Raw genomic sequence first — 25585 nt, 5'->3', positions numbered from 1 at the left:
TGTGGGGGCGCCTGGGTGGCTCAGTTGGTTAAGCATCTAACTCTTGATTTTGGCTCAGGTCATGATCTCGGGGTAATGAGATCAAGCCTGGCACTGGGCTCCGTGCTGGGCGTGGAGCCTGCTTAAGATTCTCTCTTTCCCTCTGCCCCCGCCCCTGCTCACACGTGCTGTCTAAAAAAAAATTTTAAAATAATAATTATTATTACACCGTTTCTGATGCTGGAATCATGAGCCAGAGGGGACTAGACTGCTTTGAAAGAATAAAACTTACCATATTTATATTGTAACAGATAAGAAAAAAGAAACTAGATATCAGTTATTTTGCAAATATAGGCATTTCTTTTAGCTGGAATTTTCATATCACAGCTTGGCTCTGATACAGTGGATTAATTGGGAATGTGAAAGTCATTATTCACATTACTATTGGTTTAAATGGGATTGTGATAGGAAACTGAAAATGCCATAGGAACAAGAACAGTTTCTTTGGGTGGTTTCATGCTTTATCATAATAGTGATAAAGCATTGGAAGCAGTGTGCTAACATTAGGGTTGATAGTGATAGAAAAAGAAATGCCTTTACATGAGCAAGAGCTGCTCTAGTCAGTGATAACTAGATTTTCCAGCTACTCACTTAGCCACAGTGAAAAAGGACAAAAAGAAAACTTTATTACTAAAATTACAGCATGAAAATTAATTTATTATGAATTCCTAGCTTCTAAGCTCTTTTGTCCCCCACTTTACCTTTTATATCTTAGATAGATGAAGATTTCCTAAAATGAAATGGCAGTTATTGCATGATATAGCTCAGCAGTCTGGGCTCTGGTTTCAGTTGATTAAAGAGATGTTTCTGCATATATACCGGAACCTGAGTATAGTGTGCGACTTGGTGTGACAAATGTTTTTAGAAGTCCTTTTCCAAACAATTGCCTTTAGCCTCGCTAGACCTTTTTTACCCAACAGAGAGGAAATGAAATGGTGTTTTCAAAGCAAAGCTTAAAAGTAAAGTTACTAAGCTAACCTGATATCTCCATAGTTTTTTCTCTGTAACAAAGGTCAGCAAACTTTTTCTTGAAAGGCCAGATAGTAAATATTTTAGACTTCACAGGCCATGCAGTCTCTGTTGTAATGACTCAACTCTGCTATTCTAGTGTGAAAGCAGCCAGTATCTAAATGAATGGGCCTGGCTGTATCCAGTACAGTTTGATTTACAGAAACTGCCGTAGTTGCCCAAGCCCTGCTCTAGAGCCAAAACAATGCCTGTGTCAGCGTGCAGAGTTCTTACAGGACAGGACACAGCTGCCCCTCCTGCCGCTGCCTGTGGTGTGTTGCTCTGTGTCCAAGAAACCTTTCTCATCAGAATACACGATACGGATTCCTACACTATACAATACTGAGGTTCCAACATATAAAAGAGATTAGCAGCTAGTTTCACCTTTCACGAAATCAGTTTTGAAACGTGATTATGCTCATTTATCAGGTACAGATGAAGTTTTTAGTTGAGCAGATGCGGCGACCAGATTTCATGGATGCTCTACAAGGTTTCCTATCTCCTCTAAATCCTGCTCATCAACTAGGAAATCTCAGGTAATGTACCTTATTGGAAGTTTTATTGCTATATTTAAACAAGCACCCTTCCTGGAGAAAATCTTAAGAAAAGTTAAAATGGTCCATTATAATTAGAATGTTCAATTACATATACTTCCCCCTGCCATTGTCCTACCTTGCAAAATAAGTTGTTCAGATTTCTTAAGTTCAGAACTGCATTTAGTCAGAATGAGTTTTTATTACTTTAATAACAGAGTTTAAAACTTTTCTCTGGCCAGAATTTCTGGTTTCATTTCAAAAATGAAATGTAATGTCTGTAAAACGAATGGCATATCCCTATATTTGCTGAAAATTCATATGCTATTATATAAGAAAGTTTTAAGCTTAATATTTATTTTTTTATACTCCCTTAGAAATGAATTCATAAATGAAATTGAGAAGGTTTTAAGTTTTTATAACACTTCAAAAAACTATATTGTCTTTGTATTTTAAAATAAATTTGAAGGTAAAAAGAATTTAAAAAGTAAGGTGCCTAGTAAAGTTTTTAACTATTTTAAAGGCTTGAAGAGTGTCGAATTATGTCCTCTGCAAAAAGGCCACTGTGGTTGAATTGGGAGAACCCAGACATCATGTCAGAGTTACTCTTTCAGAACAATGAGATCATCTTTAAAAATGGGGATGGTAAGGAAGAGTATTAATGAACTTATGATGCATGAATTTAGCTATCTTTTTATACACAGGATATTTATGAATCACGAAGACTTATCGAAAGCTGTTTAAGGAATATGCATGTGGTAAAATATATAATATTAAACAGATGTCTTAACTTCTAGAAAATGTATTGTAATTATTAAAAAGAAAAGAAGTACTAAATTTAGAATCGAAAGGCCTGAAATAAGTTTCTAACTATTATTTACTTAGCTGTGTGAATATCCATTCATTCCATAAATACTTGATGTGCTAGGCCATCAAATTGTAAGAATAAACAAAACAGAGTCCCTGCTCTCTTAAAGTTTACAGTCTAGCAGGGAGAAGAGAGACATTAAACAAATAATTACAAAAATAAAATTACAATACGGTAAAAAGAAATGTGTAGTCTGCTAAGAAATATAAAAGAAGGTCCTAATGTACTTGGAAAACAGGCTGTGGCAGGAAGCAATGGGAGGATCAGGGATGGGTTTCCATTGAGAAATGACATTTCAGCACTGAATTCTGTTAACCCCAATATTTATAAACAGGTTCAAATTTAAGGATTCAAAAAAATAAGTACTTTAAATGTTTAAATATAAACATATATTTATATATATATAAAATTTTTATGAAATACATGCTAGCTTATCTACATTGTTATACAGATGGGGTTATGCAGATACCTTAGAAATGGGCTAGAGAATCAAAATACTGCTTCTTTACAGATTAATTTGAAAGTAAATTTAGCTGTATGTATTTTCTTTTGAAAGTAACATGATGACCTAACACCCAGGTTTGCATTTATGGCATTAAGTGGTGATACATATTATTTGAATTGCAGATTTACGGCAAGATATGCTAACACTTCAAATAATTCGCATTATGGAAAATATCTGGCAAAACCAAGGTCTTGATCTTCGGTAGGTAACCAGTAAGGCAACATATATGTTGAAAGTTATCCTGAAAAAGTAAACTATTAGTAAACATCAGCTATAAAGCATAAAGGGGCATGTATCTATGAAGAAATGTAGGGAGTAGTAATTAATACTAGTTGATTACACTACTTTCATTTGTCTTCCTCTTCCTTGGCATAGAATAGCTAAGAGATGCCGCTAGGCAAGAAGAGCTATCTCTCATAAGTTGGCAAAGACTGCAGCTGTATCTGGAGTGTCAATTTTTAGGACAGGACATAGGAGGCACAAAAGCCCCCTATTTTCATTCAGAAGTGATTAAAAGAAAGTTTCTTTCATAATATAAATTTTCTAATTTTAAAACTTTATATAGCCTCTTAATCTTGAATCAGTTTGACAGCAAAATTTATGAAAAGAACTCATCTTAAAGCTTTTGCCATTCTGTTGGTTTCTGCCCGACCTTCTGCAGTTATGTCTTAAGTTTTCAGTCATGCTTCATCTTGTCCTTGTCATTTCTGCTCTCACAGTGTTCCCTTCTCTTTCTCGTCTCTTTGCAAATCTAGAGTCATTCCAGCAAAGGCCACTCTCTCCAAAAGAATTTTTGTCCATAAGTAGGCATAGGAGTCAACTCTAGCTGCACCAGCAGAGCAGATTAGGGCTTATTTGTATGCCTATTAAAGATTGAGGGTAACTAGTATGTAAAAATATATCAGTGACACATAGTAGAATCATCTTGTTGCAAAGAAAAAAAATGGACATGTCAAGTAATTTGCTAAAGCACAAAATTAGGTCATCAACTTCGAATTTTTAACTCCTGATTCTTTGCTTTGTCCCTTCTGCTTTCCTGTTTAAAAACAGTGTTACATGAATCAAGTTTCCTCTTTTGGTATAATTGTCTGTGTCTGAGAGATATACATTCCATTACTACCACTGCCTCCAGGGAAGTATAAAACAAAAGAGAATGCAGAACTAGACAGAGTAAAGGATTTAACTATATAACTCTGGTAATTGCAGTATTTAATTTTAAATGAGTGACTGTGTTAAAAAGCATTTAAAGTTAAGCTAGATCACTGGAAAGTAAGTTGGATCTTCAAGAAGTTTTTAAGTCTTAGAATATTTTCTAAATTTTTTTAACTTAAGTAATTTAAGCAAAAATTTTTATTTAAAGTTTGATTTTAAATAAAAAATTTATTTTAAAAAAGTCAGGGCATTTTTATTTATTGTCAAAACTTGGATTTTCTGCTTGTTTTGGTTTGGTTTCGTTTGGTTTTTTTATGTCACAAGCCTTATAGGACTGCGTGACTCTCTAAACTATGAGCATGTTCAACATTAATAAAATTAAAATGTAAAGTAAGAGAGAATGAGCAGGAGTACAACCTTAAGAAATTCCTACATTTACCAGGGCAGGTAGAAGGAAAGATTCCGTAAAAGAAATGGTCAAAGGGATAGGTAGACCAGAATAAGTAATTCACAGGACCCAAAAAAGGGAAGAGATTCACAGTTTATAGTAGCAGGTGCTTCATGGGTTGTAAGAGCATAAGGACTATGAAAAAACCTTTAGATTTGATGATTCATGGTTAACTGTAAGAAGAGTTGAGTCAGTAGAGTGGTAGGCAATAGAAGTTAATGCTACATGGAATTGAGAAAATGAAAATAAGTGAAGACTGTTACTCTTTTAGTGGCTTAAGAAGTAAAAGAGGGTGGCTCAGTCAGTTAAGTGGCTACCTTCAGCTCAGGTCATGATCCCAGGGTCCTGGGATCAAGCCCCACATCGGGCTCCCTGCTCAGTGGGAGCCTGCTTCTCCCTCTCCTCCCGGCTTGTGCTCTATCTTGCTGTCTCTGTCACTCTCTCTCTCTCAAATAAATAAATAAAATCTTTTAAAAAAAGAAGTAAAAGAAAGATGGAAAGCATAGACAGTAGCTTAGGAGAGCATCAGAGCAAGAAAAACCATACTTTAGTACTTATGTGCCAGTTGGGATGTTTTTCTCATTGTGTGTTTAACTGCTTACACCTCCCTTGACTATATGTCCTTTTTACTACCCTGTGATGAATAGGAGGTACCCATATAGCACTTCTGCTGCATACCCAAGTATGGTTTTATCAAGAAAAGGCATTTATGGGTTATTAAAGAGTTGCAAGCCATACTAACTGCTTTTTTCATGGAACCATTTTTACTTAAAGAATAACTAATAGATAAGCTTTCATTATTGAGACATGGGTATTTGGCAGACATTTTCTTGAAAATGAATGATACAAGCCTATCTCTTCAAGGTGAACAACTGATGGTATTTGTTGTCAAAGATCAAATTTGAGCTTTCAAGCAAAAATTAGAATTTGGAAAAAATTGTATGTACCACCATAAGAGCTCCCCCAAAGTAAAGACTTTTCTGATGAGATCAGTGGTAATATTAACAGTTGTGATTTTTTTTTTTTTAGTTGGTACAATGAAAAGTATCACCATCTGAAAGATCTTTGTAACTCAGTGAACTAATATCTTCCAAATGACCAGTGCAGGATATGATCAAGTCACATGTGGGTAAAAGTCCCATTCAGAGGCAAGATAGACAGATTTTAATGTAACATAGTATGACGAGTTGATTGATACGGTTTCACATTCCGTATTGCAACTTGAGAAACTACGTTTTGTCAAGTTTTGGAATAGTATCAAAGAAAAATATTTACAATTATCTGAAAAGGGTATTACAGTACTCCTCCTTTTTCTACCTACATAATGGAATGAGGCCAGATTTTCTTCATATGCTTCAATTAAAACATTGCATTCAATTGAATACAGAAGTATATGTGAGAATCCAGTTCAGTACTATGAAGCCAGACATTAAAGAAATTTGAAAATATGGGAAAGTGTCACTCTTCTTACTAAGAATTTCTTTTTTAAAGATTTTATTTATTTATTTATTTGAGAGAGAGTGCAGAGCAGAGGAAGAGGGAGAGAGAATCTGAAGCAGACTCAGTGCTGAGCACAGAGCCCCACAACCCCAATCATGACCTGACCTGAAACCAGGAGTCAGATGCTTAACCGACTGAGCCACCCAGGAACCCCAAGAATATTTTTTAATATAAGGTTCTTTGTTTCATAAAAGATGTTATTTAGATTACCACATAATAGTTGGTTATTTTCAAATGAATACTTTAATTTTTTCTCTCTTTTAATTGCTAATATCAGTAGATATAACCCACATAAATAAAAGCTCTTTGGGATCTCAGTAATTTTTAAGAGTATAGAGGAGTCCTGAGACCAAAAATTTGAGAACTGCTGCCCTAAAGTATTATTTAGATGTCAGCTAAACAAGCTGAAATTCACCCATATTTTTTAAGTCATAAATGTTGATAAAATTTAAATGCCACAATAATCTTAGTGCTTTTCTCTCATACAGTTAGGTGCTTTCTCAGTTGAAGGTTATAACAAATGATGGCAGATAATTTTAGGATTTTTCTAGTATTTTTCTAATTTTAAAAGAAAACCAAAGTTAAAGGAATAAAGGTTATGCATGACAACTTTGCATAAAGAATATTCCGGTATTTGCCTATTAAAATATTTGTTGTTTCAAAATTCCGTCACTTAATTGCAAATGTCTTGATCCTTTTCAGAATGTTACCTTATGGTTGTCTGTCAATTGGTGACTGTGTGGGACTTATTGAGGTGGTGCGAAATTCTCACACGATTATGCAGATTCAGTGCAAAGGTGGTCTGAAAGGCGCTCTGCAGTTCAACAGCCACACACTCCATCAGTGGCTCAAAGACAAGAACAAAGGAGAAATGTGAGTCTGTTAGTCTTTTTTCCCTATGTCAATCAAAGGTTTTGTTAGACGGGTCTTTGAATGGTTGCGTACATTTCTCTTGAGACCATAGAAAACATTTGTACTTACTTTGGGAAAAAAATATGCTTACCTTTTGAAATATTTGAGATTTTGTGTTTGAATGATCAGAATTACTTATAATTTTGGTGAATCCCTATTTACCCAACTTATACATTCAATTTTAGGTATCGAAAATGTGTTTTTCTGCTTATTCTTTTTTTTCAAGGTCAACATTGAACATTTCTAAATTTACTTCTGATTCATTGTTAAAATGATTAGAAGAAAATTTTTTTCATGACACCTGCAGTATTTTTTCACCATAATAAGACTTATGCTTTAGTCAGAGGATATCCAGAAATGTCCTTTCTACCTCAAATCTTTGGACATAATTACTTCCTCTTCTTAATGTCAGTGATTGTTTTCACTCTTCAGTACAGACTTTGACCATCTTTTCCCCATTTGGACTGGATTACTCTATATGACCACACTACTCATTAAGTGTTTATTTCTTCTTTATAGATATGATGCAGCCATTGACCTGTTCACACGTTCATGTGCTGGTTATTGTGTTGCTACCTTCATTCTGGGCATTGGAGATCGTCACAATAGTAACATCATGGTTAAAGATGATGGACAAGTAATAGCCTTCTCTTTTTAAGATGTTTTCACATTCTTAAATTTATTAATTCAGGATATTGTACTTCTGCATTTGTCAAGCTATAATATAATTCTTTATTTTTGAAAGCTGTTTCATATAGATTTTGGACACTTTTTGGATCACAAGAAGAAAAAATTTGGTTATAAACGGGAACGTGTGCCATTTGTTTTGACACAAGATTTCTTAATAGTGATTAGTAAAGGAGCCCAAGAATGCACAAAGACAAGAGAATTTGAGAGGTAAGTTCAAGAAATCAAAAATACAAAGTACAAAATTCTTGCTGCTCTATCAAAAGTAATTGGTATTTTTCAAGCAATTTAAAATATGTTTTATTAACATTCTGGCCTGAGCATTTTAATGTATTTGTTTATTCTTGTTTTATTGTATTTATTTTTAATGCTATAAAGAAAAATGGAAAGAAAAACCAATTTATTAATGAAGGCCTGAAATGATTTAAGGCCTAAGAAAGTGATTCTTAAACTTCTTAATATATTAAAGGTTTTTATTTACTACTATTTAAATATTGGACTACACCTTCTGTATACTGATAAATAATGTATAGTGCTTAAGACAATATTTTTTAGTCCTACAATTTGAGGAAATCAGTCAGCTATAATTACCACATTTATTTATAATTTTTCCGACCGCTTTCTGGTATATAATCAGTCTATCTTAAACCTTAAAGTACGTTCAGAAACCCTGTATAAAATTCCATTTTATCTGCAACTCTGTCCTGGCCCTAGCCTAAATCCTAAAGGCTTTAGTATGGACCAGTTCTTACATTTAATAAATCCTTAGTAAACTGCTGATGTACCAGGCATTATCCTAAGGTGCTGGTGATAAAGCAGTAAACGGAATCCTTATGGACTAACGGAGTTTACATTCTAGTGTGGGGTAAAGAAAACAGAAAGTGTTGGTAAGGGGAATGGGAGAGCAAGGCTGTTTCTTATACGTTTGCCCAAGAAGACCTCTCTAATGATGTGACATTTGAGCAGAGACCTCAAGGTATGAACCCCATTTGCTCCATACTGATCAAACTATTCTTATTACTTATAGGTTTCAGGAGATGTGTTACAAGGCTTATCTAGCTATTCGGCAGCATGCCAATCTCTTCATAAATCTTTTCTCAATGATGCTTGGCTCTGGAATGCCAGAACTACAATCTTTTGATGATATTGCATACATTCGAAAGACCCTAGCTTTAGATAAAACTGAACAAGAGGCTTTGGAATATTTCATGAAACAAATGAATGATGCACATCATGGTGGCTGGACAACAAAAATGGATTGGATCTTCCACACAATTAAGCAGCATGCTTTGAACTGAAATGATAACTGAGAAACCGAAAGCTCATTATCTGGATTCTATACTGCACTGTTAATAACTGTCAACAGGCAAAGACTGATTGCATAGGAATTGCACAATCCGTGAACAGCATTAGAATTTACACAAGAACAGAAATAAAATACTATATAATTTAAATAATGTAAACGCAAACAGGGTTTGAGAGCACTAAACTAGTTCATTTCAAAATTAAGCTTTAGAATAATGCGCAATTTCATGTTATGCCTTAAGTCCAAAAAGGTAAACTTTGAAGATTGTTTGTATCTTTTTTTAAAAAAGAAAACAAAACAAAAAAACCCCAAAATATATAGAAATGATGGAGAAGGAAAAAGAATGATGTTCTTTTTTTGTCTTGCAAATGTTCTATGTTTTGAAATTGTGGACACAACAAAGTCTATTATGGCATTAGGTCCAAGGAAACTGAAGTTTGGTGTTAAATTACATTGAGATTAGAAAATAATGAAGATTTCTTATTTTTCCATTGCTGTTCAATTTATAGTTTGAAGTGGGTTTTTTGACTCCTTGTTTAATGAAGAAAAAATGTTTGGGGTGGAAGGGACTCTTGAGATTTCACCAGAGACTTTTCCTTTTTAATAAATCAAACCTTTTGATGATTTGGGGTCTTATCTGCAAAGTTTTGGAAGCAGTCACAAATGAGACCTGTTATAAGGTGGTGTTTTTGGGTTTTTTTCTGGACAGTATTTACAAGAATCTGATTCTTATTTCCCAGGGAAATTCTGGGCTCCCACAAAGTACAATAATCATCAGAGAGAAAGAATGAGCAGGACTAGTTCTTGCTCCAGAATTGTACAGTATTCACCGTAGGATGATTTTTTTTTCTCCTTTTGCAATTGAATTGAATACATTTTTCATGCATGTTTCCAGAAAATAGAAGTGAGTATTAATGTTATTAAAAAAGATTATTTTTTTTATTAAAGGCTATTTATATTATAGAAACTATCATTAATATATATTCTTTATTTACATGATCTGTCCCATAGTCATGCATTGTTTGCACCCCAAATTTTTTATTGTTCGTAGCAGCATGGTCAGCTTTCCTCTTGGTCTGTGGGTGAGGCTCAGGCACTATCCCATTTATACCAGTGACAAGTGTATAACTGCATAAGGAAAACAGATTAAAGTTCATCCTCTTTAGTTTTATTTCTTTCTGTTTTCATATGACTCCCCCATTTTCCATCTTCTTTTATAGTCGATAATGCCTCAGTCAGGAAACTAGTTACCAAAATTAACACAATATAGAGTATCTTCCTGATTGCTTCAACCCCTCTACCAAGGTATGCTCATGAATAATACTTTATAATATGGGGGAATAGAAACCATGAACTTTTTACCTTTTTAGGCTATTTATGCAATATCTGGATAATAAAAGTAGGACCTTAAACCATTTTAAGATCATGTCCCATTTCCAAGCTATTAGGGCTCACTGTCCAACTTTATTAAATTGCATTTGAGTGCAGGATACATTCTTAAACACTTTGGAAAACATTAACTGAAGGTGTAGGGGCTAATGCTAATCACCACTCTAGAATCTCATATTTTATTCAGTATTTGAAATGGATGATTAATGCCCTAGGAAATAGCTTTAGCAAATGTCCAGGTGCCACACCAGAAAAAGTGCAATAATTTACTGACAGTTTTCTAGATTAGGCATATTATTGGAATACAAAACTCTATAAAAAGTGCACATTATATACTCTAGTAAAACAGCATCACTTAAACTATATTCATTTATGAAATCAGTTACCTATAATAGAAGTCTTGAATAGTAAACAAGGGACTCTAATACAAATACTCTTAATATTTGGCTATTTTAGAGCCCTTAAAGGGCCTAATTATTGGAGACTTAGGTACTAAAGCATGTATATAGTATTGCCAACAAAAAAAATAAATTCGAAGATTAGGGGAACTTATTTCTGTAAACTGTCTTGGAATAGTTAAGAAGAATTTAAACTCCCATTTTAAGCAGGAAGCCAAATAGATTCTTTTGCAGATGTAGATTTCATAACTTATTAAAACTTCTTTAACATTTTGTGCCTTTTAGATATATTCAGTTAATACATACTAACATCCCAGTCTTTTCTATATCAGGGATTAATTACAGGAAAACTTAATGAAATGGTACAAATCTGAAACTCTGATGGTGGAAACTGAAGAATTTAAGAGAGAACAGCATTTACCCAAGTGCCAAAAAAGCTTTGAGCTTCCTTGCACAAAATTTACATGATTTTTGCATGTCTCACATCAGTCCAGCTAGTCCTCTTCCCCTGGGACCTCTCCACGATTAAAACACAGCCCCATAGCTTATTTCTTCTTTTACATTTATTTTCAACAGTTATTACAACCAAGTTAATTCTATTTGAAGAGGTGTAGACAAATTTTACAAAGAATGTAGATTAAGTGATATAGCTAAAAGCAAAGCAAATTTTAAATGAATCCAAGCAGAGTTTAAGCAAACAACATTAAAAATAAGAAAAAAGGCTCAGGTAGTGCTCAGAAGGCAAAGAATCAAAAATTGAATGCTACATGGGGTGACTAGGCTGTCAAGTCAGTGGCAAGCTGTTTCCAGGTACTTCAGTGTCCTTTCACTTCCATGGATTGGTCAGTTCCTGTGGCCAACCATCTTTATCATTGAATGTGGTATAACTAACTTGACTTTACGGTTTCATTTGGTCACTTGAGAAATAGTTCCTTCAATGACTATTTTGGAGGAAAAAAAGAAAAACCAAGCAGGTTTAAAGAAAATAAAACCTAATTTTAAACACATTCTACTAAGGTATAATCTGAAAATCATGTTTTAACTTTTTATCATATTCTCAGTATACAACAAAATCATTTCTTTTGAAGATTTTTAGACTGCTGTTAATTTGAAATCTGTTAATCATATTGTAGAATTTGGTTTTTAAAAAAGATGTTTCTAATTGGATTTTTTAAAGAAGAATGGAATTTGGTCACTATTTTATGATAGAACCTAAGCTTTCTGTGGTTCTTAGTGTCCTCTGTAAAACTCAGTGTCAAAGGAATCAACTTTGAGGTTTTCCCTTCTAATCTGCTTTATATTACAAGCCCTTTAGGAAATGGGAACCTGGTGAATATACAATGAATTGTAAAATATTTTAATGTGTAATTTTTTCAACTGTGAAACTGAATATTGGTTTTTTTGATGAAAACAGCTGCTGATAAAGTATTTTGTGTAAAGTGTAGTTCTTATTAATCAGGAAAATAATCAATGACTTGATTAGAATGTATATACCCTCTTGGATTTTATTTTCAGTGGATTGGTGATTTTCACATAGGTAAAACACAGTCCATCTGTATTCTTTTTCCATCAAAAATTGAGAGATTTAACATAAAAAAAATTACGAGCAGCCTATCTATTTTAAAGGAACCATGGAAATTTCACAGCACATAAACTTGGATTTGTTTCTTAATGATTTTGTAAATCCATGTAATTCATATTCTGACCAATAGCCCATGCTTGCCAACTCTTTGAAAAAATTGGATTTCCAGCATTATTTTAAAGCCAGCTAACAGGTTAACTTTTTCTGAATGTTTTAACTTTCTTTTGTTTCTGTGTCTGCACAAACTGCAGACCTGGGCTGGACCCACACACTCAGAATCCACCTTAAAAATCAATTTTGATGTCCAAGACATCCCTAAAATATTTCAGTTTAAAGACCATATGTGGTGTTAATGGATTGTGGTGCTTCTACTATTTAAAAACAACTTCATACTTCAGATGTTTTTGAGAAGAGGGGAATGTTGAAGGAGGGAACAGAACAGGGAGGAGTTGTTTGAATGAATCACATTCTTCATATCCATCCTGCTCAGAAGGGGCACTTCTAAAGGAAGCCTTAGATGGAGCCTTCTAAGAGAAGGCCGAATGTTGTGAGTATATTGTGCATACCATGAGGGAACTAACTCTTCATCAGGGATGGGATTGTGAAGGCTGAACTATAAAACTCAGCACTGACGGGATCTTTAGATAACAATTCTTGGTGACAGAGTAATACAGCTGGGCTGTTTTTTAAAATATAAACACAAACCATTTTTATTTTTTAATTATTACATTAAAATTATAAGTGTATTTTATGTGCCATGGCCTGGGAAGCCTTTTTTTCTTTTCTCTCAAAAGCTACTTTCACTTTCTGAAAAGATTATGGGGTTTAGCTCAAGATAACTACAGTCCTGATAAAATTGGATTGGTAACTCTACCTCAGAAGGTTAATAAGAAAAAATAAATAAATGAGTCACAATTCAGTGCTTCAGGCTCTTACGTTACAGAAATTTCCAGAGCACTGTAGTTGAGACGTATAAAAAGTCAGAGTTGGCATGCCTTATTTTTAATGGCATTGGAGACTTGAGAAAAATTTTCAGTTAAAATTTAATCCTTGCTCCAGCCACGGAAAAGGCTGTAGCTCCAGGAGGCTTATGGTACTAGGTTCTTGAATTCGGCATTCGAAATTAGTTGTGTTCTCTTTTCTTTATTATTAGTGAAATTAGTGTGTGTATATTTGCGAACATTTCTATTTGTGTACACACTGCTTGCTAGCCCTGGTCAAGAGGCATCTTTTATAAAAGGTGTAAACATCAGGTTCTAAAGTTCAAAAGTGTTTAGAATTTATTAGGAGTTTCCCAAGTTGGGATGTTAGTTTTTAAATAAGCTTATTTCATCCGAGTATTCCACTTGATTAAGGTTTCACACTTCCTTTTTATTCATGAAGCGCCATTCTTTTTCCTTAGTTTTAGACATGTTAATATTACAGCCATGCTAGTTAGCATAAAGTGACAGTTATGAGCCATAAGGAAATTTTCTGACTTAATTTTTACACAACTACATATGAGTTTTAGTAGAGGGTTGGGGGCGGTTGGGGGTGGTGGGTGGGAATCAGTCCATTGTACGTTTAGTGTAGTTTAGGTAACTGATTTTCACTACCAGCAGTAGACTCCATTCTTCACGTTGGTAAGTATGGAAAGGTTTTTTTTTTAATGCATTTTGTAAGCCAGTTAAGTCTATAAATCTATCTGAAACCTTATTTAATCTGTCACTACAATAATTTTGTGGTTATGCTAAGAGCCATGTATATTTTTAGGTGATTCTTACTTTTGTTCCTCCTTCTGAGTAAGCAAGGAGGCAGAAAACTTTCATTGTTTTATATTTTCTCAAAATATCTTTAATAAGACTAAACTTCTTAATTCTAGTATGAATTTCCAAATGTGTCATGATCTATCAATTTCATAAGAAAAAGCCCCTTATCTGTTTTAATTTTTGTTCCAAAGAGTGGTTGGAGGGCTTGGACTTCATGTGGTTTCTAGAAATGTTTTTGGCTATGGAACTTAAGTTTCAAATACAATTAATAATTTCAATGTGACTTAGTCCTCGGGCTTAATTGGGTTGAATAAAATCTAAAAGAATATATCCTTTTGGAACCTAACACTTTTAATATCTTGGAGAATGTGGCCCTACCAAAAGAAGACTACTAACACATCAAATGTTGACTTTGGAAGCTTCCAGAAGAAGCCCCCACCACCCTTTTTTGGCCCCTTTTATTGTAGCAAATCTGTTTCTCTATATTTTGTCATTCTATGAATTGAAGTCCTATGGTATAATGCATTCGTTAGGAGAAAAATGTTTTTAAAAATGTTCTTTTAATGATGGCCCCGAAAGTATTTGACACAGCAAGATGCATGTGTTATTGTACTGAGAATATAGAATAATACAGTGTCACTAAATTTAAGACCGCTTCCCAGTCTTGCTGTTCCTAGCAAGAAGTTTGGCCTGTGACTGCACTTACTGTTTGTGCTCATCAGAAACTGTCAATGTCTGCTTTTCTTTTAACTTTGCAGTCTGTAACCTCACGCTGTTTATTAAAAAAAGAAAAAGAAAAAAATGACTTGTGTCCAAACAATCCTTAGTGTACTATGTATTTTAAACAACAACAAAAAAAAAGTGATAATTATATTTTGCCTTTTTTTGAATACTTAAAAGCAAACCGGTGTTGCTAATAATCAGAATTTAGCTGAACTTGAGTTCTTACCAATAATGACTAAGAATAGTTGATTAAAAACCTGAAACTATTATGCCTTAAAAGCCAATTTTTCTGCCCCAGTAAAGTGATGAATATTGAGAGAAATATCTGTTTGAATTTTAACTTCCTTTAAGTATAAGGAATTACGTGTTTGTATTTCAAGCAAAAATACATGTATACACATAAACGTATGAATGTGTTTGTCTATATGCAGACAGAAGTCAGTTAAAGACCAGAACCTATAAGTGAGGTTAGGCTAGAAGCAAACTGGTTTTGCTTTCAGTTATCATAAACTTTGCAAAAGGGGAGTCTGGGCTTTTCTTGAACCAGTAACACATGTGGACATTGATACTTTGTACTTCTAAGCAATTAACAGCAAGTAATAGCTTAAATTTTGTTTCTTTGCCAAATGGTTTGCATGACTTTGAATTAACATTGTTCTAAATTGACTTTGTTCTCCAAGCATAATGTCTCTCTTTCCTGAGATGAGATTAGGAGATGAACCAAGTAGCCGCACTCTGTGAGTGGAAAACTGTAGTAATTGAAACATTTCAGGTTTCACACTTCCACTTTTTAGGTTTTAAATCAGTGATTTTGAATTTGTTAGGAGAAAAATCCCAAGAATTGCACGTTGTTAGATGCGTATCAAACTAAGAAATGGACTAAGACGTGCCCTTAAGTAATCTATAGACTCTCAATTTGCAAAATGATTTAAAATATGTATGCATACATCTATTTTATTTCAGGAAAGTCTTTGGTATACAAAATAATTTACCACAACCTCTTAAACAGCATGTTCTGGACCTTAAATGTATATTATATTTAGTCAAGAGAAGGTGGGAAGGAATCCTCTTCTCCAGCTCCCTACACTAGCCATTTTAACCAGCTGTTCAATGAAAGGTACCAAGGCTGACTGAATTTTATTTTTTAATAAGAATTGTATATATTTAAGGTGTACAGTATGATTTGATATTCATGTATAGTGAATAATTATAGTCAAGCTAATCAATGTATCATCTCCTCACCTAGTTACCTTTTGTGTGTGTATATCTGTGTGATGAGACCACCTGAAATCTACTTTTGTAGCAAAGTTCCAGTACTCAAGATAGTATTCTTGCCATCGTCTTCATGCTGTACATGAGATCTCTAGACTTACTCATCTTATAACAGAGTTTGTACACTTTAATTAACATCTCCCCATTTCCCCAACGCCCAGTAATCACCATCCTATTCTATGTGTATCCTACTCTGCTTCTATGTATTTGACATTTTTGGATTCCACATATAAGGGAAATGCAGGTTTTTTCCCTTTCTGTGTCTGACTTAACATAATGCCCTCTGGGTTTGTCCATGTCATTGCAAATGGCAGGATCTCCTTTTTTAAGTCTGAATAATATTCCATTGTATGTAAATACATACCTCATGTATATGTGTGTTCAGTGTGTGTGTGTAAGATCACAATTTATTCATCTGTTGATGGACACATATCTTGGCTATTGTCAATGATGCTCCACTGAACTGGGGAGCGCAGATTATCTCTTGGAGGTACTGATTTCATTTCCTTTGGGTATATACCCAAAAGAGGGATAAGGCTGGCTGAATATTGAAACTTAGCAAACAATTTTTTATCTACTAACATTTTTGAGCACTTTCACTAGATGCCAGAAATTGAGCGAGGTGTTTTACATACTCTACCTTGTTTATTCCTTAACCCCATGAAGGAAGAGATTATCCTCATTTTCTAAATGAGAAGAGAAAGGCGTGAACCTTCATTTCGGTTCAGCTGAATTGCCCAAGGATACATACCTGAAAAGGTGTAATTATGGCCTACGAATTCACATAAAATTCTCTGAGACACATGTTTTTTTCTACCATTCCACACTCGAAAGAGGAGAAAGCACCAAAATTGTTCATTACTTGTCAAGTCAATATTGCTCTAATTATCCAGTCTATTTAGTCATTTGTGACTTGAAATTCACTGCGGAAAGGCATAATAATTGACTTAGAAGCAAAATTTCTGTTTTGATTACATCTGCATATAAAAGTTGCTTCAAAAGTCTCATTCTTTCTATTGTCCGTGATGTATGACTTTGTAGTAAAATTTAAAGATACTTTAAGGCACATAGGTTTTCAGAACAAACTCTGTTTTCAGCTCCTATTCAGCTTACTCTGGAAAGCACTTGTTGGGAGAGCCTTGTGACATTCATTAGTTAATAACCACGTTGAGTCATTAATTAAAGTATGGACATTTGCTGACTATCCACGTGGGACTTGTCTACAATGCGGATCATCTGACATGAATGTTAAATTCCATCCAGTACAGCCTCTCCCCGCTTCACATTTCTGGCCGTCTCTCCCACTCCCACCAGAATGTGCACAAAGAATAAAATGAGCTTATGGAAAGCGTAATTAACTAGAAAAATGTGGCTGAAAGCAAAATTACATGGTACATGGCAAGGTTAAGTATGAATAGCTCTAAACTTAGCGAATTTGCTAGGCAGCTGCTTTCTTCCTTTATCATGAATGGGGAGGTAGAATGGTAGGCCCACATTTTTTTGAAGTTATCAGATTATTCTCTTCCGAACAGTGAATGACTTGCTCTTCACCAAGATTGTTTTGAGAAATACTTTGATGTGAACTCTGTTGCCGACAGCGAGGCTGGTTGTTCAGTGGTCAGTAGTAGGTAGATTCCCTCATCATGTACTCCACACCGACGGGTTCCACGAGAGCCGAAATTAGATCAAGCACAGCTACCTGGAGCCCATGTTGCCATGAAGGAACAAAAGTGCTGCTTTGGCTCACGTGGAAAGAAATGTGGGGTAGAGGAAAAGTTTGTGTGTATTTATAGAATAGATGGAATACATAATGAGGCTTTTTAAAAATGTTGTTTCCCATGTGAAATATCATACTTAATTTGAATTGCCTCTACATGGTTAGTCTGCAAGCAGGCACCATTAGGTCCTCAGGCGCAAAAATTGCCAAGCATCCGAAGGCCAAAAGTGCTCAATTAATCTGGCCACCATCGTGAGATTTCTCTGCCCCTTTCTTGGCTCCTCCCCACACTCCACAGTTTGAATCGATGCTGTTCCATATAAGGTACTTTGCCACCTACCTCATCTCTGTGTGCAGTGCTATATTTCTCACACAGTAGAGACAGGTACTGTGTTAATCTCACCATGCCAACAATCAGGGCACCACCTAGCAGAGTCAGCGCTGGCCAGAATAAACAGTAGAAGATAAACATTTGGTCGTACTTTTTTATGAGAATGACATCTTCAAATTGGCTCTCTGGACTGTAGAAACATGAAAAGGGTGTCCCATTTTTGTGATCGAAGAATTCCTTTATGTCCAGAGCACTGTTGAGCAAGTCACTCCTGTCTTGGTGGCCTTTGGGTGTGTAAAAGCACTAGGAATATGGAGGAGGAAGAAAGATGAGGACACTGTCCCCAAACCAAGCATTTAAACAACAGTTTTAATTCTCAAAGAGCTTCAAACTGAAGCTATTCGTGGAGAGTTTCAATCTCAGAAGGTGATGAAACCTGTTGCAGAGCTCATAGGGAAGGGTGGGCAGGAGGGCACCAAGTGAAATGGCCATTTCCAGGCACTAAGCAGAAATGTGGGAAGGAATTCTTTAAAATACAGACATTGCTGAAGAGGCAGTGACCAGCTTCATAAGGACCATGCTCCCTCCACATACAGGCACTCGGTCTTTGTCCATTCAACAAATATCTATTGAACTCACCATGTGCTTTCAACACCTATGAATGCCTCTAGCCTAGTTGTCTTGATTTCCCATAGTAAAATCTTTCCCTAAAGGGTAGCATGTTGTGACTTCTGCCCTAGGCCCACAGAGAGGGGTCCTACATAGGTTTTGGTTCCTGGAAGGCAGAACCAGTGAAGGGATCTGTCAGCTGGTGATTTTTTTTTTTTTTTCCAAAAAAGCTTGAGGTTTTTCAGCATATCCACTAGGCATCCATAGCACTGGGCTTAGGGCCTACAGAAATGTTTGAGACCTTAAAAATTATTGCATCCAAAACAGAAAAGAGAAATCATCAGATGGATTAGTGCCTAAGTAAAGACAACAAAGTATAGCATGTCAACTAATCTAATACAACCTAATTTTCATAGTTAGGTGTAAATATACACTAAAAACATATGAACCAATTTAATAACCTATTAAAATCAAAATTATAATAATTCTTTAAATTTCTTTGATAAGAAAAATTGTTTACTTGATTTAAGGTGGGTTGTGAGTACATTTTAACATTTTTGATACGATGGAGAGTGGGACCTCCAAAAGTAAGACTGCCCACAAATGACTCTGTTCACTGGCTCAGCCTGTAAATTCTAGACACCAGTTTGTGAAATTGGAATAATTCCTTTCCATTCTATATACCCCATTTTTTCCTCAAGAATGCTTTTAGCTTCCTTTATCCTGATTAGACCACCATAGAGGCGTTCACTGGAGGGAAACAGCTTTATCCCCAGAGATGGTCCTGGGGACTGCACTCCGCTGGGGACAGTCTGGCATGGAAGGAAGGCTATAATTAGAACTCTTTAATTACATGAACTTTACATTACCTTGGAGTTTATCTGGACAGCTTCTTCATTATAATGTAGGAGAGTTTCTGACCTGAATGCGTGAGGTTCACAAACACCTGAAGACATGGGTACTTGCCCTGGCCTCGGCAGTCCACACCACAGGTGAAAGCACAGTCTATCCAGTCATCCATGATATGAGTGTGGATGATAGTGCAGTTTGATTCTTCTCTCTGAGTGCTTCAGTTGGAAAAAAAAATTATCTTCACCCTCTATAAATTTAGTTTTATATTTCTTTTTTTAAGAGAGAGAGAGAGCAAGTGGAGAGAGGGGCAAAGGGAGAGGGGGAGAGAGAATCTCAAGCCGACTCCATGCCCAGAGCAGAACTTAATACAGGGCTCCATCTCAAGACCCCAAGATGATGATCTGAGCCGAATCCAAAGTCAAATGCTCAACCAACTGAGCCACTCAGGGGCCCCTAGTTTTATATTTCTAATGTGATAACCCAAGGCATTTGTCTATTTCAAGGTAATGTAGAACCATTACAGAAGGTACATAAGGGTTAGGGAACATGGAGAACATTGAGAAAGGGGATAAACAGCAAATTGCTAAATTTCATCTCAATTATGACCCTCTTGGCATATTTCTCAATGCACCAACCTTTGGATCAATGGTTTTCAAACTTCAGAATCACCTGAGCAAGTTTGTTAGAGTGAAGAATTTGTGGATTCTATGGCTTCACTCCTAGGGATTTGGGTTCAGTTGATTTGAGTTGAAGCCCAAGAATCTATATTTAGCTGTATTTAAGATGCAGGTATTTGGCAAGCCATGCTTTGACAGATATTACTGTAACCACATACTCAGAAATCTCATCCTCTTTCATGCCTCATCATCTCAAGATTGTCCTGATAGAAATGTGCCTTTGGAAGGGGTCCAACCACAGTCATTGTGGCCCTTGGTCAATATAGCTTAGTAACAATGTACAATTCCATATACTCTCTCTACTTCCAAAGAGCAAATAGAAATCATAGAAGGAATGTCTCATTCAAAAGTTTACTATGTTTTGGGGCACCTGGGTGGCTCAGTCGTTAAGTGACTGCCTTCAGCTCAGGTCATGATCCCAGGGTCCCGGGATTGAGCCCCACATCGGACTCCCTGCTCAGTGGGAAGCCTGCTTCTCCCTCTCCCACTCCCTCTGCTTGTGTTCCCTCTCTCACTGTGTCTCTCTCTGTCAAATAAATAAAATCTTAAAAAAAAAAAAGCTTACTATGTTTTTACTATCAGTAAGTTCCTTGAGGTTAGGGGATACATCCTATTCATCTTTATGTTGCTCAAAGCATGAAGCACCATGCCTCCCACATAGTAGAGGCTCAATAAGTTACACTGAATTAAGTTTTACTTGGAAAACGTTCCTTTGAGAATTTGCACATGTACTACACACACGGAATGTTCTAGGTGCTATGAGAAGTGGTAGACAAAATTCCTGCCCATGACGATTTTGTGGTGGTGTTGAAAAGACAGATATGTATGAAATGATTAGAGGACAAATCTAAGAGTAAATGAACGTGAGAGGAAATGCTTGATTGAATGTACAGGACCAGCCCCTCATGCACCCTCATACATGTAGGTGGGTCCCTGTGTTTATTTCCTGGTGACTTAAACACAAGAAGTGAGATTAGCAAATTCTAAAGTCAATGTTTGAAAACCCTCATTGAAACTAGGTTCACACTGCACTCCCATTGAGATCTTTGTTCATGAGTAAGGATTTTCTTTAATAAACTTGGGAGACGGTGCTGTTTAAAATAATCTCAGGGCCGGGGCATAAAAAAACCGCTGGATGGAGCCTAAGAAGAACAAAATATTGGGCGAGTGAGAATACAAATATGGAAAATAAGGTTCTTTTCACAGGTTTAACACTAGCTTGCTTTTTCACAAAATTAAATTCTTTACTTATTTAGACTAAGTATCTTAAAATCATACTTCAGAGTTGCCTGTTTATCTGTGTTAGAACTTAAGCTCTCTGAATTTCCATGCACAAGGACCAGGCCTGGTCTCTCCAGTAGAACCAGGGATGTATTTAGAGCTGAAAACATGAGCGTGTTCTTTCAATAACACTGTGTGTCTGCGTCTACAAGCAGGCAAAGTCCATCATTGGATTGAGAGATGAGAGTCTAAGGGAGTGGGGAAAGGTACGAGCTATCCAGGTCATCTTCTGTGGAGCAAAACCAGTCTGTGAGGTGCCACAAGATCACAAGGCAAGAGACAGAGGAGAACGCATCACTCTTAAGCATCCGCTTAATTACTTTAAGCAAACAATTTCCAGAAATGCTTAGGAAAGTAAAATGTAAATATAAGCCACAGTTTGGCATCAGGTTGTGGAAGGTATCCTTGAACCATCTCCCAAATTATCACATTTTAAAAATAATCTGACCTGGACCTGCACACAAGTGTGTGTGTGTGTGTGTGCACGCACACACTTTATTCAGTTTACATAGATATGTGTAATGTAGCTAGACAGATAGGTAGATATAGATACAGATCTCCCCTCATATATATATATGATGGAGTAATAGGAAAGGGAAGTAGAAAGCTAGAAATCAAGAGTGAGGTACAATCATGTATCCTGCAGACCATAAGTTATGAGAACTGGGCCACAAATTTGGCTCTGAGCTTCCTAGCAGCCAAAGCAATGAAGGAAATACAACTACATAGAAGATTCCTGGTGTCCACTGAATAAAAGCTGGTTGATCAGAAGAACATATTCTCCCAGTGCTAATAGCAGAGGGAAAAATCTCCTGGGCACTTCTAATAGTGGCGCTATGTGCTCTAGCGATGGAGACCTACACATTATTGCCCTAATAATGTAACTTAGGAATGGCAGGAGATGAATCAGATAAGTAACAAAAGCAGGCCACCCACTTCCTATCCTATGACCCTTTTTCTTCACTGAACTCCTAGGCCTCCCTCTCCCCATTCTCCAAACTTTCTATCATTCTTTGGCTAACCAAAGGGAAAGTGTCCCTTGCTTTACCCCTATGCAGTACTGCCCTCCCTCAAAGTACCCCATGTTGTGTAAGCCATCCTCCAAAATTATACAGCTCCTCCCCTGCCCTAATGAAATCTCCCATCTTCCCTATTGCTGCAAACTTCATTTAAGTATTAGGAGGCTAGGAGTCTTATACAAAATGACAGGCAAGTTCTTTACTGGCTAGGTGAACTTGGGCAAGTTACTTGGCCTTTCTGAGTCTCAGCTTTCTTATTTATAAAAGGAAAATTAAAATGATAATGGTACCATCATAGGTTTGCTATAGACTTAAATAGGATAAAATATAGTATATTTTGGCATATAGTATATGATTGATAAATGATAATTGTTATTAGATGTATTTAATAAGGAAACCAATTAAAACAAAAGGAAGGAAACTAATATTTATTGAGCAACTACTATGTGCTAGACATTGTCAAACTCAAAAAACTCAAATAACTTTTGTTGTGCTCATGTAAAAGACTTAAATTAACTATTCCCTGTGATATCTGCTTGTTTGGATTTTTTAAAGATTTTATTTATTTATTTGATGGAGAGACAAAGCATGAGCACAAGCAGGGGAGTGGCAGGCAGAGGGAGAGGGAGAAGCAGACTCCCCACTGAGCAGGGAGCCCAATGTGGGGCTTGATCCCAGGACTCTGGGATCATGACCTGAGCCGAAGGTAGACGCTCAACCGACTGAGCCATCCAGGCGCCCCTGATATCTGCTTGTTAAAGGAAGAATTTATTACCTACACGCATATCGAATGTATGGATTAGTTGTTGAAAGTATTTTTCAGATTGAAGAGGGGGAGTGGCCAAGGAATATCTTCGCTTTCTTACCCCGCTTCCTGCCCGCACTGAGAGACAAACAGGTGATTCTATTTTCCCTTAGACAATGATCAGGACGGCTGAAGAAGCCAAAGCCAGCCTCTTCTCTACCTTTGTGCTTGGTCTGATCTGAACTGAAAATTCTGGGTCTCCTTTCTCTGCTTCTTACCTGAGCAAGAAAGGCTTTAGGATGGTGATTCCAAACAAGAAGAACATGAGGACAGAGAAGCCCATCATTGCAAACCCTAGCAGCATGGCTCGGTCCTCTCCAGCGCTGAAGGGCAGCTTCTTGTGCACATCTGGGAGGTCTCCATCATTGTGGTCTATATTTCTATTCCTCCCTGAGGCAGAAAAGGCTGTCCTTTGGAGGAAGTAGGAAGAAGAGATTTCAATAAGCTCATAGAGAAATGGGAACATTTACCAACTCCTGGTGGGTGGAAGGATGATCCCATTTGCCGTCCACCTGAGGGTTGTGATCAGGTTCAGAACAACACAATGAAATCCCATGTTCAGAGCTTGATTAAAAGCCCACCTAAACAAGCTAAAATTATGTGTTATAAAATATAATTAACATAATATTTTTACATATAACGCAACAGTAAGGAAGTCTTTATTTTTTTTTAAGATTTTATGTATTTATTTGACAGAGAGAGAGCACAAGCAGGGGGAGCAGCAGGGCAGAGGGAGATGGAGAAGCAGGCTCCCCACTGAGCAGGGAGCCCGAGCAAGTCTTTAGAGATCTGTTTAATCAAGGGCTAGAAAAGAATTACCTATAAGTAGTTTTCATTTGTGTTATGTAAATAAGTGCTATGAACTTGCTTATCTGTCAGGGATACTGCACGTTCCCCCTGAAAATAATTTTTACATTCTTTTATGAGTTCCATATGTAAAGAATGACTCAAAAAGTTCAGATTCAGAATTAACAACATCCAGAAATAGTAGGATTTGACTTGTCCTTTTATATTGTTCTTTTTTATGGAAAGGCAGCTTATCTACCATGGGGCTTGGTGGCCCATGGCCAGTCCATTCAGAATAATGAAGGTTTCACTTCTGTCTTCTCTCCCCTCACCCCCTTCTCCTCCTCTCTGTTCCCTCACAGCTCTGTGTGAATGACCCTACATGTCTCCTCTCCCTCTTTCTGCTCTGTACCAACAAAGGATGTGATTAGTTATTTCACAGTGGGGGTCCAGTGAACAGTCAAGTCCAAAACAAAGGTTGCTAACTGGTGATCCATGGACAGCATCCAGCCCACAGATGTGTTTTGTTGGCCTTCTCGTGTGTTTTTTTAATGTGGGATTAGTTGCTAACACTTTAAAAATTGTGAAATTTCTCATAAAAATGCTGATCACTTTTGGAAAAAAATCATAAGGTCCACGCTCCTGCCTAGGAACAGCTGGCCAAGCTAAGCAGAGGCTGTCCTTATGGACTGGCATGCCTTCTCCTAGTTACCATAGTCCCACCACTTCCTGTGGTCAATGTCATTGATTTGCAGTTCCTTGCTCAGTAGGCATATGAGTCCCAGAGGTATTTCCACTTTAAGAGTCTTAACAAAATCTTAAGCCAAACAAATGCAGTTATAATGGTAGAAACTCAGACACCATCAAACTGCATAAAAAGCTTACTAAAATTTAAAGCCAAGCAAAAACCTTGTAAAGGAAATTGCTAGTTGTTTTCTTCCAAACGTATATTTTATACTTTATCCCACATCCTTCCCCTTCCTTTCCCTAGCTCCTTTTCTCCCTGGCAACATCTTCAGAATTCAAAGACAGTGAGGGGAATGTCAAGAAATCCACGATGTTCTAGGAGGCTGCAGTGGGAAGCACCAGCCTCAGAGGATGGCAGCACTCCCGGGTTAATATTACTTTGGGAATCAAGGATGTGGTTTGAGGATTTTTAATCTCCTTTGATATTTTATTCACCCTCTATCTTTCCACCCTCAGAGAATGGGCAGGGAAAACAACTTTTTTAATGAAATTTGAGGCAGTACATTTTATAATTCATAAACAAATATGATAAAGAGAAGAGTTTTACCCATGGAGTAAGATTTGGATATTTTGTAGGTTTCCAGTACCCAATACCCTGTCTTTTCCTTCATGTTCTGAAACTGAACTTCAGTTGCTTCATATTGTAAGTCATCCTGGAGGTTGGTTGTAAGATACTCATGTAATCCATGCA

The 25585-nt window shown here is 36.3% G+C and overlaps 2 protein-coding genes across 2 annotated transcripts in view; one reads left to right on the top strand and one right to left on the bottom strand.

Annotated features, from left to right (window-relative positions):
- The window catches only part of PIK3CA (phosphatidylinositol-4,5-bisphosphate 3-kinase catalytic subunit alpha), an 87712-nt gene extending 75539 nt beyond the window's left edge, over positions 1-12173 (top strand). The window contains exons 15-21 of the mRNA XM_045903352.3: positions 1477-1583; positions 2104-2225; positions 3076-3154; positions 6756-6926; positions 7485-7602; positions 7711-7862; positions 8680-12173. Of these exons, the coding sequence (XP_045759308.1) occupies positions 1477-1583; positions 2104-2225; positions 3076-3154; positions 6756-6926; positions 7485-7602; positions 7711-7862; positions 8680-8950 (1020 nt within the window). The 3' untranslated portion in view covers positions 8951-12173. The remainder of the gene's footprint in view (positions 1-1476; positions 1584-2103; positions 2226-3075; positions 3155-6755; positions 6927-7484; positions 7603-7710; positions 7863-8679) is intronic.
- KCNMB3 (potassium calcium-activated channel subfamily M regulatory beta subunit 3) lies at positions 9645-24063 on the bottom strand. The gene is given in 4 exon segments (XM_045903354.3): positions 9645-18421; positions 19597-19640; positions 19643-19794; positions 23580-24063. Coding segments are annotated over 4 exon segments (843 nt in total). The 5' UTR covers positions 23828-24063; the 3' UTR covers positions 9645-18022.
- Between the last annotated feature and the right edge of the window lie 1522 nt (positions 24064-25585).

This window comes from Mirounga angustirostris, unplaced genomic scaffold (genome assembly GCF_029215605.1).
Source record: "Mirounga angustirostris isolate CCGP_5_RB_7025 unplaced genomic scaffold, mMirAng1.0.hap1 SCAF_1, whole genome shotgun sequence".
Classification (NCBI taxonomy): Eukaryota; Metazoa; Chordata; class Mammalia; order Carnivora; family Phocidae; genus Mirounga; species Mirounga angustirostris.
Note: the sequence above shows the minus strand (reverse complement) of the source record. Positions and strands in the feature narration are given on the sequence as shown.